The sequence below is a fragment of the Podarcis vaucheri genome, assembly GCF_965113315.1.
Source record: "Podarcis vaucheri genome assembly, chromosome: 12".
Lineage (NCBI taxonomy): Eukaryota > Metazoa > Chordata > Lepidosauria > Squamata > Lacertidae > Podarcis > Podarcis vaucheri.
Window position 1 is genome coordinate 28,126,039 of NC_138750.1, and position 14,524 is coordinate 28,140,562.

At 48.1% G+C, this 14,524-nt stretch overlaps 1 protein-coding gene across 1 annotated transcript in view; it reads right to left on the reverse strand.

Annotated features, from left to right (window-relative positions):
• The window catches only part of NFE2L3 (NFE2 like bZIP transcription factor 3), a gene marked incomplete at its 5' end in the record, with an annotated part of 22,353 nt that extends 10,405 nt beyond the window's left edge, over positions 1-11,948 (reverse strand). Inside the window, 2 exons of the mRNA XM_082194070.1 lie at positions 6,071-6,639; positions 11,912-11,948. Of these exons, the coding sequence (XP_082050196.1) occupies positions 6,071-6,639; positions 11,912-11,948 (606 nt within the window). The remainder of the gene's footprint in view (positions 1-6,070; positions 6,640-11,911) is intronic.
• Between the last annotated feature and the right edge of the window lie 2,576 nt (positions 11,949-14,524).

Consider the following 14,524-nt stretch of genomic DNA (forward strand, 5'->3'; position numbering starts at 1 on the left):
TCCAGGTAGCCAAACAGCACTTTCCCAATGCTGTTTTCTGGACCTGGTCCTATAGGTAGTGCTGAAATCAATGTACCACAGTGACCCCAATTCCCATTCCCTGGAGCCAGTTGAGGACAATGCAGTAGCAAATGGTACAGAAAGTTGCAGTGAGGTCAAAAAGCAAGAGCAAACTCACACATACCCTGTCCCTCTATCTGTAATGTCATTCATCAGGGTAGCCAAGGCAGAGTTAGTCCCATGGCCATGCCTGAACCCAGGGAATCAATCAAAATAATCTGTGTTAACCACAAATGCTTGCAGGTTCCCCACCACAATTCTCTGCACCCACTTCCCCAGCAAGCAGGTTTTTGCAGCTGGTTGATAGTTATTGCTAATGCAATGAAGCATTGACCATGCTCTAGACCCAGATAATTAAACTCCCTCTGCTAGATTTAAGAAGCCCAGAAGGGTTAGGGGTCAAGAGAATGCATGGTCAGAATACAGCCTTGCCCATGTTAGCTGCCTGCATAAGCTGAAACCAATCTCACCAACTCTGGCACTGGGTACTTCATCTGGAACTGCAACGACCACTGAATCAAGGCCACTCCGAAGTCAAGCAACTTTATCCACAAAATGTGTAGCCAGCTGGTCACAGCAGGCCCTTGAATTTTCCAGAGGCGCCTCCCCGTTGCAGGGGACAGCAACCTCTCCAGCCAGCTACTAGACTAGAGGATACAATGAAAGCTGCAAAATGAGCCTTCTTCGCAGCTCACACTGCCACATGGTAGACACTGGCTAGTGCTTGGTCGGTTTCAGAATGAAATAAGGAGAGCCCTACTTATGCTCTAGTCAGAGTCTAGCTTATATAGCCTGAAGCTCCCCAGATTACCAAGGAGGCAAGCAGGCTCCGCAATGCTGGAGAAGCCATTCTGGAACTGCACATCCAATCTCACCATTCCACAGTGAGAGCTTCAACAGGATCATCAGCTTTTTCCACTGGAAAATTCCTGCATTCAGGAAGACACCAGGATCCATTAGACTCTGATGGTGGGCCATCTAAACAGGCCCACTTTCTCCCTTACACCCTGTGTATCTTTTAGACACTCCAGCTGAAGTTCTCAAAAGAAGTTCGGTGTTAACTAGAATTGAAAATTGGTCATCTCTTGCTCCACTGCTCAGATCCCTCTAGGTTAGGGTGGAGAAACTAGTTTTACAACTACCTACGGAAGTAACAGATCTCGAATCATAGCCAAGTAAAAACAAAATTCCATTACAAGTGGGGGAACGTATATCAAAACAGAAACAATAGGCATTTTAAGTCGTGTGGCAATGAACTGAAAGTCAGGATTAGAATTTTTATTGTATCTCAAAACCTACTTTTTGCAAAGGCACTGGTATTGGCACACACTTCTCTTAAGAGTTCCTAAACCGAAAAGCTAAGACAGTTATTATGCTCCTAAGAGTCTTACCCAACCAAATATTTGTCAAGGGCAAGCTGGATAAAATGGTCTAATATACTTATTTCATGGTCAATTCTGCACAAGCTGCTTTTAATGAAAGAATCCCCACCTCTTTTCCTATGGCTACAATTGTATGCTCTTCTACCTGTCAGTAAGTGTCACTGTGAACAAGCAAGCACATGTTTGAAACCGAAGTCTAAGGCTGAATAATTAAACCTGTTTGCAAATGTCTCGCTGAAGCCTATTGGATCTTGAAGCATGCAAGCACATGGCATGGGGTTGCAGCTTATATTGCAGTGCTGTTGAAACCCTTAGCAACTATAGGCTGCATTCAGCCTGAGTAAAAACAAAGCTATGCTGATCAAGTATGCCTTCTTGCAAGCTTCAGCCAGGCATTTGAAGTACTATCTGCAGCATGTTGGGGACCCTCTAGTCTAGACCATCATTAAACCTCTTTGATCAATGCCTATTCATGTATGTAACCTCCAAGTTCAGAGGGGCAGGAGGCCACTAAATCCTACTTGCTGAGGAGAAGACAGCTGTAGCCTTCAAGCCCTCCTTTTGTCTTTTGTGGAAGCACCTCTGCTGCTGGCTATTGCCACAAGCAAGGATGCTCATCTGTGGTCTAGCAGAGCTCTCCTTACACACCTCGTGTGTACTAGTTGTGCTCCAAGGATTATTCAGGACAGAACGTGGAAGAGAAATCAAGTGTGTATTCTTGTTGACAGAAGTTTTTACATTTGCAGTACAGGCTAATATAACAAAAATTCAAAGTAGTTGCAGCATGCACATTTAGGTTATGTGTCCTGGACAGTAGTGTCAATTTTACTTCCCACTAGACATAACATAAATTTGCATTACTAAAAGGTGGATAACACAACGCAACACAACGCAACGCAACGCAACACAACACAACGAAAAGTCTTAAGCACCAGAGAATTATCCATAAACCATATACTGGAACCACAATGTCAAGGAACTTGGACTACAAGCCTATACCTTCTTACCTGGGAGGAAATCTTGTTGAACTCAATGGGACTTACTTCTGAGGAGACTAGCTTAAGAATGCATTGTTAGAATCTACCACACTCTAAGTCTGAATACTTCAACAATAATTTTTGGTGGAAAGTATAAGAAGGGATATTACATACATACCATGACCTCCATCAATTATATAGTAAAGCAAGCTTAATTCCACTGATTTAAATGAACTAAAATGTGCCTCTTTCTGCAAGGGGGAAAGCTATCTTTATCTTCACACTTATTTTAGCACTGTTTGCTCTTCTATTTTTCTTAGTTTTAAATGGCCTCTAAACTTTGTATTGTGAATTACAGCCGAGAGACTAGTTGGATAAACTAAAAGATACTGTGCTTTTGCATCAACTTTAAATATACTTTGTTCTTAGCAGGATTAGGACGAATGTGTAAACCTGACACTGTTTTCCAGTAGCTACATATAATTACACAGCAGCAGAGCTGATCTGCAAGCTCTTAAGGTATTACATTCTCTTTAATCAAGCCATTATTAAAAAGCAAAAACCAGTACTCATTAGTGTTAATGGGGAAACGCCCTTTCAGTGAGAGTTGGAACAATGACTAAAGGTATATTGCCTGTCAGAAAGCAACATGCAACTTTCAGAAAAAAAAGAAAAAAGAAACTCCTGTTGATGTTTGAATAACCAAATAAAGATGGAACTGAATGTGCAAGCAGGTAAGCTGAAAAACACTTTTGGAAGAAAAATATGTGCAGAAACAACTGTCTCCTCACCCTACAAACTGTTCTGTTAAAGAAAGGCCGCTTGCATGAGTGTGAACCAGCAATCTGAAAAGGTAACCATTGTTATTTCCTAGGAGTGTGTACTGCTAGAAGCCCCAACTTTTTTTAATATGGTAGTGAGATGCCCTCACATTTAAAAGTTGATGTATATTCTACAGCATCATAGCTTTGTAGAAAGACCTCTCTTATTTCTGAATTTCAGCTCCCATCAAATTCCCAAACCCACAGTGCAGTGCACACTTTTATTTTGGACATTAGACTAAGACTGTTTTGGACATCATCACGAAGTCATCACTGGGAGCAAGAACCACTGAGAGTTTGAAGAGTTTGTAAGAGAGAAGAAGAGTTTGGATTTGATATCCTGCTTTATCACTACCCGAAGGAGTCTCAAAGCGGCCAACATTCTCCTTTCCCTTCCTCCCCCACAACAAACACTCTGTGAGGTGAGTGGGGCTGAGAGACTTCAAAGAAGCGTGACTGGCCCAAGGTCACCCAGCTGCATGTGGAGGAGCGGAGACGTGAACCCGGTTCCCCAGATTACGAGACTACCGCCCTTAACCACTACACGACGCTGGCTCTCTGACAGCTTTGGATCCACATTTTCCCCAAAGTAACAGTAGTATGGGGGATGGAAGAGGTAATACAAGGTGTAAAGAAAACCCTACAACTTTCAGCACAGAGACAATTCTGTTCAATGCCCAGGACGTCTCCAGCAGTTTTGGCAACACCCTGATATATTTCATAGCAACTGGAAAAGCAGCTGGGAGTTGCCTCACCACAGGCACTGCTGTTATCATAAACAGAATCTGAGCTTACGCCTTGGGATCTGTCTACACTGCCAGGCTGCAGCCCCAAATCCTGTGAAGCAAGAGAAAAAGAGAGCGTCGCTGAACATGTGCAGGCTAACTAAACGGTCTCACCCGTCTCCACACATGCAGGAATAGGAATAAGTTGTGACACAGGGGATAAGGCAATCCATGGCTTCTTGTTGCAATGGCTATAGCTCAGAAGATGTCATGTGACAAAGGTCTTTGAGAGCAGAAGCAGTACAGTAAAGTGCAGAAAGTGTTGGAAAATGCTGAAAAGTGCAGACTAATTCAGCTAGATGACTCATTCCTTTTACAAATATTGTATCAATTGTAGCAAGACACACGGAGTGCTCTCTAGCCTAGTCTAATCTTCTTCTGTTTTTACCAGGCACCCCCAAGCTCGGCCCTCCAGATGTTTTGGGACTACAATTCCCATCATCCCTGACCACTGGTCCTGTTAGCTAGGGATGATGGGAGTTGTAGTCCCAAAACATCTGGAGGGCCGAGTTTGGGGGTGCCTGGTTTTTACTTTGCTCTCCTCCATTATGTGTTTGTAAAGAAATACGTTTAACTCAGTAAAGCTTTATTCATTTACTGTGAAGTTTTGACTTTGCTGTGCGACAGAGGATGCAGCTTCCAGGCAGGCTGGTACTTTACATGAACTAAAGCAAGGCACGGCACAGCAGGATGTCTCTCTGCCAGGTTTTGTACAAGGTCCACCAAGTGCAGTGCAATCCCCCCTGCCAGGCCACTATGCTCTAGGGCGCTGGGCATTTCCTAGTTAGCCTTTCTCACCAGCCAGAGGAACAAGGGCAGGTGGGTTAGTTGTAGCACTTCCATCCCTTGCAAGACTACCCAGCCCAATGGACCATAAATGCACCACTTTATTCTGGGACGCGGGTGGCGCTGTGGGCTAAAGCCTCAGCGCCTAGGGCTTGCCGATCGAAAGGTCGGCGGTTCGAATCCCCGCGGCGGGGTGCGCTCCCGCTGCTCGGTCCCAGCGCCTGCCCACCTAGCAGTTCGAAAGCACCCCCGGGGGCAAGTAGATAAATAGGTACCGCTTACCAGCGGGAAGGTAAACGGCGTTCCGTGTGCGGCTCTGGCTCGCCAGAGCAGCGTTGTCACGCTGGCCACGTGACCCGGAAGTGTCCCCGGACAGCGCTGGCCCCCGGCCAATAGATGTGAGATGGGCGCACAAACCCCAGAGTCTGTCAAGACTGGCCCGTTCGGGCAGGGGTACCTTTACCTTTACCTTTACTTTATTCTGGCAATGTCAAACTGATCTCCCACATCTACCAAACTAAGAGAAAAGTCTTGTGCTTTGTCTTACTTTGTAAGCCCACACGCAATATACATTTTTCTCTCTCTTCAACTGATGAGAGATAACACATGAAAACTGGAATATATATATATATTTAATGATCCTCAAGATCCTTTTGCTCATGTCGAACCTGCATTTAAAGCCAGGTCCTTCATTATTGGCCAGCAAGGGGTAATGATTAAGATGTCAAAGTAGGACTGGAGGAAGACACCAGGGTTCAAGATACTTACTGGGTGACTTTGGGCTAGTCACTGCCTCTCTGCCTAACCCACCTCACAGGGAGGGAGGAAAAAAGAGCTTCGTTAACTACGAATTCGCAGCAAAACTTTGGCATGGGTTTGGAGGGGATTTTGGACGTTCATCGTTAAAAAAAACCAAAAACTGGGAAAAGTAAATGTAACTAATAAGTAAATAAATGCAAACCTGCAAAGGAGGAGGAGCTCTGCAATGACCCTCCGAAGTGGTGCAGATACTTCCTTTCTCAGGATGGTAAAAAGGAAAGGAAACTGAAAGCCTCCTGGCTCTTTGGGCTGCTTTACACGGGTGCCAACTTGAATAAAATATTGGTTTATCGATCACCAGCCGCGCGGGGCACGCACGCTATTTGAATGGCAATGCCCATCCACTGGGGGGTGGGGTGGGGGGCTTTCGCCCCCTAGGCGTTGGCATATTTGGATATGTGAAGAGGAGAGGGGTTTCCCCGTCGGCTCCTAGCCCTTACCTCTTCTCGACTGGGGCGCTTGTTTCGGAGTCCTCCAGAGGAGGCGGCGGCAGCAGCAGCAGCAGCCCCCGCTTCGAGTCCCTCGCCGTCGCCTCGCCGCGGCAGCCATGGCGGCCGGCCGGGGCAGGGGGAGCCGCCGCCTCGCGCTGCCTCCTGGCGGCTGCGCTTCCCGCCTCCTGCGAGGTCTGCGCGGGGCGGCGGCGGCGGCGGCGCCACTTGCTGCCGAGGCGCCTCGCGCTCGCCCTCCCGCGCTACCCAAGCGGCCACCCTGGTGGCGGGAAAGCGACGCGGCGGCGTCCCCAGCGCTCGGCCAGGAGTTGCTCGGGGGGGGGGGCGGCCTCCTCCTCGCTTGTTCTTCTGCAGCCCGGGCCTCGCCGGGCAACGCCTCCCCGGCGCTTTCAGGCCGCCTCTTCCTCCAGCGCTGCGCGAGGGACCCGGACCCCGTCGCCTCAGCCTTGGCTCCTCGCGGCAAGCGCACCCGGGAAGCGCCGCGCCGGGTCTCGGGCGGAGGAGCAGCAACCAACCGCCCGCCGCCTGAGCCAGCCCCGCTTGGAGGCCGCCAATGAAGGCTGAGGCGGGGCGGGAGAAGAGGAGGAGCTGAGCACGTGGGTTGAGGCCTGTGTGTGAATTGTCGGCGAGGGGGGGGGGCGGAGGAGGAATCGCCGAAGGGACCCCCCCCCCAGGGTCATCTAGTTTGAAAATACAGCTTAGTTGCTGCTGCAGCCCCTGAGGAAGAGAGTGTCATGAAGCAGGGCTCATCTCTAGGCTTTGGGGAACAGCCCCTGTAAAAAAAGCATTGTTCAGAATAGTGGTTTGCAGGACCCACGAAGGAAGTTAAGAACACAAGGCAATCCAAAACAGTAACAGTTAATTGCACGTTTGTTTCAAGTCCAATTAAAAACTTTTAGTATAATTAATAATAATAATAATAATTTATTACTTATACCCCACCCATCTGGCTGGGCTTCCCCAGCCACTCTGGGCGGCTTCCAAAAGAATACAAGAACTTCCACTAGACGGAAACAGTTTCTATTTGTATTGATACATAATATCATCTTATAGGCACAGTTGAAACGACCCAAAACTAATTTCAAAGTTACTTTCACTGCTGGAGACAGTAGAAACAATGTATCTTCTCTTATGCTAGCTGTCAATGAACGATCCAAACGCTGTCAATAAACATCCCACCAAACGTCAGACCTACTAGCAGCCCGTTCCCAGGGTCCGAGCGGTGGTATTTTGCCTCTCTTGGTCTCTTCTGCAGGCAAACTCAGTCCACAACTCCCCCCCTTCTCCTGCCTCCAAGGGGGGGATTATATTCTTTACTTATGGAAATTTAGTCTTTACAAAAGGCTTTCCAAGACTTCAGCTTGCAGCCTCAATTGCTTCAGTCTATTTACAAAAGGGGAAGGCAGACTTCCTGTATTGAACCTTCCCCGTTTTGATGCCAAATTAGATGTTTTTTAAAAATCCAATTTCCCCGATTAAGCTCTACTCACGGGTAGTTACTTTAGAGTCAAATTGTCCACAGGAAAAAGTCAGCGCTCTCCGACAACAGCTATGCGGCTTCGCTCCGTGGAAGAAGCAGATGATTCGAAGCACCGCGCCATTCACCCCACGTTGCTCCGGATCCCCGAAATCGGGTTTCTCCGCAAGTGGGGGAGGCACAAAAGGTGCCCGCCGAATCCCACGCTCACAGGCTACTCCCCCCTGTGATTTTTAATGGGTCTCCGCCTTCGCCGTGGCGGCCAGACCCAGATTTCCACGGGGCTGATTCCTCCCGTGATTCCTGACCTACATTGGCTCCCAGTACGTTTCCGAGCACCAACACTTTGAATTGTGCTCGGAAACGTACTGGGAGCCAGTGTAGATCTTTCAAGACCAGTGTTATATGGTCTCGGCGGCCACTCCCAGTCACCAGTCTGGCTGCTGCGTTCTGGATTAGTTGTAGTTTCCGGGTCACCTTCAAAGGTAGCCCCACGTAGAGCGCATTGCAGTAGTCCAAGCGGGAGATAACCAGAGCATGTACCACTCTGGCGAGGCAGTCCGCAGGCAGATAGGGTCTCAGCCTGCGTACCAGATGGAGCTGGTACACAGCTGCCCTGGACATGGATTTAACCTGTGCCTCCATGGACAGCTGTGAGTCCAAAATGACTCCCAGGCTGCGCACCTGGTCCTTCAGGGGCACAGTAACCCCATTCAGGACCAGGGAATCCTCCACACCTGCCCGCCTCCTGTCCCCCAGAAACAGTACTTCTGTCTTGTCAGGATTCCATCTCAATCTGTTAGCCGCCATCAATCCTCCAACCGCCTCCAGACACTCACACAGGACCGTCACCGCCTTCACTGGTTCTGATTTGAAAGAGAGGTAGAGCTGGGTATCATCCGCATACTGATGAACACCCAGCTCAAACCCCCTGATGATCTCTCCCAGCGGCTGCATGTAGATGTTGAAAAGCATGGGGGAGAGGACAGAACCCTGAGGCACCCCACAAGTGAGAGCCCAGGGGTCTGAACACTCATCCCCCCCCCACTTTCTGAACACGGCCCAGGAGGAAGGAGCGGAGCCACTGTATAACAGTGCCCCCAGCTCCCAGCCCCTCAAGACGGTCCAGAAGGATGTTATGGCCGATGGTATCAAACGCTGCTGAGAGATCCAGCAGAACTAGGAAACAGCTCTTACCTTTGTCCCTAGCCCGCCGGAGATCATCAACCAGTGCGATCAAGGCAGTTTCAGTCCTGTGATGAGGCCTGAATCCCGACTGGAAGAGATCCAAATGGACCGCTTCTTCCAGGCGTGCCTGGAGTTGTTCAGCAACCACTCACTCAATCACCTTGCCCAAGAATGGAAGATTTGAGACTGGGCGATAGTTGGCCATCGTGGCCGCATCTAAAGATGGTTTTTTAAGAAGCAGTTTAATAACCCCCTCTTTCAGCGGGTCTGGGAAGGCTCCCTCACGGAGGGAAGCATTCACTACCCCACGAAGCCCATCGCCCAGCCCTTCCCAGCTAGCTTTTATAAGCCAGGATGGGCAAGGATCAAGGAGACATGTGGTTGGTTTCACTCGTCCAAGCAGCCTGTCCACATCCTCGGAGGTAACAGGTTGGAATTGATCCCACGCAATTTGACTAGACAGGACTCTAGCACTCTCCCACCCCGGCCCTGCTCCCACGGTGGCATCTACCTCTTCCCGAATCTGAGCGACTTTATCTGCAAAAACTTTGCAAAATCATTGCAGGAGATCATGTGGCCCGTACTGGACCCCGATGTAGCAGGTGGTTCCGCTAAATTGCGGACCACCTGAAAAAGTCTCCTGCTGCTGTTTTCTGCAGATGCAATAGAGGCAGTGAAGAAAGTCTTCTTCACCATCGCTACCGCCACTTGGTAGGCTTGACATTGAGCTCTAACCTGTGTCTGGTCAGCTTCAGAATGGGTCATCCGCCACCGGCGCTCTAGCTGTCTCAACAATTGTTTCATTGCCCTCAGATCCGTGGAAAACCATGGGGCTGTCCGGGCTCCATGCAATCGGAGAGGGCACTTCGGAGCCAAACAGTCAATAGCCCTGGTCAACTCCACATTCCAGCGGGCCACCAGGGAATCAACTGAAAGGCCATCAACATGGGATAAAGCATCCCCTACCACTCTCTGGAAACCATTTGGATCCATTAAGTGGCGGGGGCGGACCATCCGAATCGGTCCCACCTCCCTGCAGAGGGGAAGGGTTGCGGAGAAGTCAAGTTGCACCAGGAAGTGGTCTGACCATGGCACTTCTTTCGTTTCGCTTTTACTTAGTGTCAGATCACCAACATCCATAGAGGTAAACACCAGGTCCAAGGCATGTCCGCGGCTATGGGTTGGGCCAAACTTATTCAGGGACAGCCCCATGGAGGCCATGCTTTCCACGAAGTCCCGAGCGGCCCCTTGTAAGGTCGTGTCGGCATGAATATTAAAATCCCCTAGGACAACCAAACTAGGTGTCTCCAGGAGAACATCCGCCACGACCTGAAGCAGCTCGGGCAGGGAATCCTTGGTGCAGCAGGGAGGCCGGTACACCAAAAGGAAACTTGTACTGCCCCTATTGCCCAACTTCCAGAACATGCACTCAGAGAACTGGGTCTTCCCAATAGGACGCCTGGTGCAAACTAATGACTTCCTAAAAATCACTGCAACCCCCCCTCCCCGCCCACAAGGCCTGGGTTGCTGTGCGTAAGAGAAACATGGTGGACAAGCAGCGGCAAGGACGGGCCCATCTGCTTCATCCAACCAAGTCTCTGTTACACATGCCAGGTCAAATCCTCCATCCATGATCAAGTCATGGATGGCAGTGGTCTTATGAATCATTGACCTGGCATTGCACAGCAGCACCTTCAGGTCATGTGGGTATCCCTTGCTGATTCTAGTATCCGTCCGGTTAGGATCAGACCCGGAGGCAGGGATAGTCCTCAGACAACGACTAAACCTGCCTCCTCTGTAATGACATGGTCTGGTCTTAGCGTAACTCCTCCTCCTACCCGTGATCACTGAGATCGGTTGTCCCAGTGCATCCCCCTCTGTGGAACATGCCCCAGCCATTTTGTTGGCTGGGACCCACTCCCCGGCAGCCCTGACCCCTCCCCTTAAGAACAAAATAAGACCTTAAAACAATAAAAAGAAAAACAAAAAAAGAAAACCCAGAAAACAAAAAACAATACAAATAAAAAACTGTAAAAATTACAAATCCATCAAAATCAAACAAATTCCCAACTAAACATCCAACAACATTGATGAACTTCATCCAGCGAGACCAGCTTGTCAAAGTTTGATAGTTATTTGCACCTCCAGAAGTCCCGTAATAATAATAATAATAATAATAATAATAATAATAATAATAATAATAATAATAATAATTTATTTATACCCGGCCCTTCTGTCTGGGTTTCCCCAGCCACTCTGGGCAGCTCCCAACAGAATATTAAAAACACGACAGAACATCAAACATTAAAAACTTCCCTAAACAGAGTTGCCTTCAGATGTCTTCTAAAAGTCAGATAGTTGTTTATTCCCTAGGTTAGCCCACTGCCCCACCCTCTTTGGGTGGCACCACCCACTTTGGGAACCACTGGCTTAGGGGGTGATCCTGGGGTGAAACTAGGCTTTATTTCACCCAAGTGAAAGATCTAGCTTGGCAAGGCACCCCCACCTTCGGCTGGGAGCCTCAACGACACCCCTCTGGAGGCCTCACACCCAGCTAGCTACCCCATAGCTTCAGGATTGCCTTCACTTCCTCCTTTTAGAGTCCTCCAGCTGAATCCATGGGACCTAAAGGTTTTCTTTACTTTCCAAACACCCTTCACGAAACTCGTACCCTCCAAATATTTTGGGCACTGGCACCCATCAGCACAGCCTTCTTTTCAGCACCACAACTCCCAGGCTTCACCCACCAGATGTTTGGGCTGGTATGGGCTAAGGACAGTTCTTATCCAAAACCAGGTTGCAGAAGGCAGCCTAAATGTAGCCTTCTCGGTAGTTGTCCGTGGTTCTACCTGTGACTACTCGCCTCCACAGGAAGAAAGGCCTAATGTTACAAATGGTAACTCTATTGTTTGGGTAGAGCTTCTCAAACTTTCATAGCCTCCCAGTTTTTAAATTATTATTATTATTATTATTATTATTATTATTATTATTAAACTTGCTTTTGTGTTACTAAAGAAACATAATGGCAGACAAATCACCTGCTAGTGGTGTCTCTGTATGGGGCAAAGCCAGTCAGATGAGGCTTGGGGAAATTGCTCAACTGATGGCAGCCTGGGAGTTCCTTACTTGGAAACGGTCCAAGGTGCTTTTGGGTGTGTGGCTCTGACCTCTTTTGTCAAGATCTTCCTTTTCTGTGCTTGTCATTGGCATACAGAACACGGTGACATTTGTTTCGAGAAGAGATTGGTACTTGCAGGAAGGGGGGGGCCATCATAATCGTTTTGATGTAGCTATTCCTACTCTTGCCTGTAAGCCTGACTCATCATGTCATTGTGTGAAACAGGTGGAGCCGAACAAAAGAGAGCTGGGCTGCCGCTAGCATTTACCTTCTCAGGTTAAAGTCTCCTGGGAAAGAGGCTTAGCTCAGTGGCAGAGCATCTCTTTCACGTGCAGAATGTTCCAGGTTCAATCCCTGGCATCTCCAGGTAGGGCCGAGAGAGATCCTAGTCTGACATCCTGTAGAGCTGCGGCCAGGCAGTGTAGACATTATTGAACAAGATCAGGAGTCAGTAAACTTTTTCAGCAGGGGGCCGGTCCACTGTCCCTCAGACGTTGTGGGGGGGCAGACTATACTTTTTAAAAAAGTTTTTAAAAATGAATGCATTCCTATGCCCCACAAACAACCTAGAGATGCATTCTAAATAAAGCACACATTCTACTCATATATACCGTATTCTAAATAAAAGCACACATTCTACTCATATAAAAACACCAGGCAGGCCCCACAAATAACCCAGAGATGGATTTTAAATAAAAGGACACATTCTACTCATTTAAAAACACGCTGATTCCCGGACCGTCCAGGGGCTGGATTTAGAAGGCGATTGGGCCGGATCCGGCCCCTGGGCCTTACTTTGTCTACCCGTGAACTAGATGGACTCAGAAAATGAGTGTTGCCAAGTGTCCTCTTTTTCCAGGACATGTCCTCTTTTTCCAGGGGTAAAATTTGAGACAAATTGCATTTATTTGCTTGAATGGCCATCTTTTTCTGCTCTTCAAAATATGGCAACCCAGCCTCCAGTGTTGCTGTGGGTTTCCCCTCATTGTGAGAGACCTAATTGTGAGAGCATTGTGTGGATGCGTGAAGGAAAAAGAGATTGCATGTCATAACTGTATCGCAGAAGACAGGTGAATGGAACTTGGGGTGGGAGAATTATTGCATTCGACAAACCACAACAACTGCTCATATTTGTTGAGTCCTAGATCAAGGATGCCTAACCTGTGGCCTTGCAGGGGTTGCCCGACTACAGCTGCCTTCACCTGGGACTATTGACCATGTTGGCTGGGCCAATGAACATTGAAGCCACCCTTGCCCTAAACAGCTGTAGTTTCAGACCACAGGATTGAAGTATAGCTACAGTCAGCCAGCTGTCCCTCTGTGGTACCCTATAAATACATTGTGTGTCAGGAATAGGGACAACGTAGGAGTTTTCCATCTTTCAGCGTTTCAGTATGGCTTGATGGCTGGAATGGGGAGGTCCAGGTTCAAATCCCCACCTGTCCTTGAAGGTCACTTGGGGTGATTCTGGGCCAGTCATTATCTCTTGGCCTGCCTACCTCCGAGAGTTGTAAGGATAAAAAGGAAAGACACGCAACACTCCATGGAGGAAGGCTGGAAGTAAAACATAGCTATTCCTAATATTAATAGTCCTAGGAAATAGTGTAATTGAGCCAACCATTGCCTGCCCTGTTCACTTTAGGCTGTATGATGTTTCGAAAGAAATCAGTGCCCACCATTGTCAGTAATGCTGTATTGTTTTTAACACTTGATTGGAAGCTGCCCAGAGTGGCTGGGGGAACTCAGCCAGATGGGCGGGGTATAAATAATAAATTATTATTAGTAGTAGTAGTAAGGCCAGCAGGGTAAACAGTTCTTTATGCTTGCAGCACCACAATTGTGGATCAATTCTACCGATCCTAACACATTGCCTAGGGCAGCTTTTCCAACGTGATGTTCTCCAGATACTTTGTATTACAACTACCATTGGCCATGCTGGTTGGGGCTGATGGGAGTTGTAGTCCAAAAAGTCTGGAGGGAACTAGTTTGGGGAAGACTGGCCTAGGAACATTCTTTCACCTTCACTGCAATTCCTACATCATGGTTACACTTAGTCTCTGGGTTGCTTTCTTGATTTCCTTCTCCGTCTCAATATCTTCATCAAAGCTTTGTGCAGTGGTGTGAGAGGCGACCCCAGTATTTTTATCATTATTGTTGTTGTTGTTGTTGTTGTTGGGTCCTAATAACCTACAGTAATTCTGGATTTTGATCCTCCAAAGGTTTCTAGTTCATCATACTTTTTGGACATCATACTCTTTGGACATTTGGAGCAACACCACTGTGCCAATGTAACTATTAATCCAACCATTGTATAGAAGAACAATGGGCACTGTGGTCCCACTGTGCTCAATGCAGCTTGTTTCTGAATAGGACTGCAGCCTTAAAGGAATTTACTTCTTGGTGCTGCCACCCCCCAAATAAATTGAATATTGGGACAAATTCAACCTATACTTCTTAGAGAAAGGAACAATGCTGAGGGCTAGCTCCCCCCCCCCCCCGACTAATCTCAGCAAACTAGGCAAAGCTCATGCTGATTTAGTAATTTGTGCTATCGTATAGAAGTGATTAGATGCAGTCTGATGGCAACTCAATGCACGTTCTGGGGATTGCGCTAGCATGCTGGAAAACTGCATGCTGAAGACTGCATGTGCTGCTGGTGTTC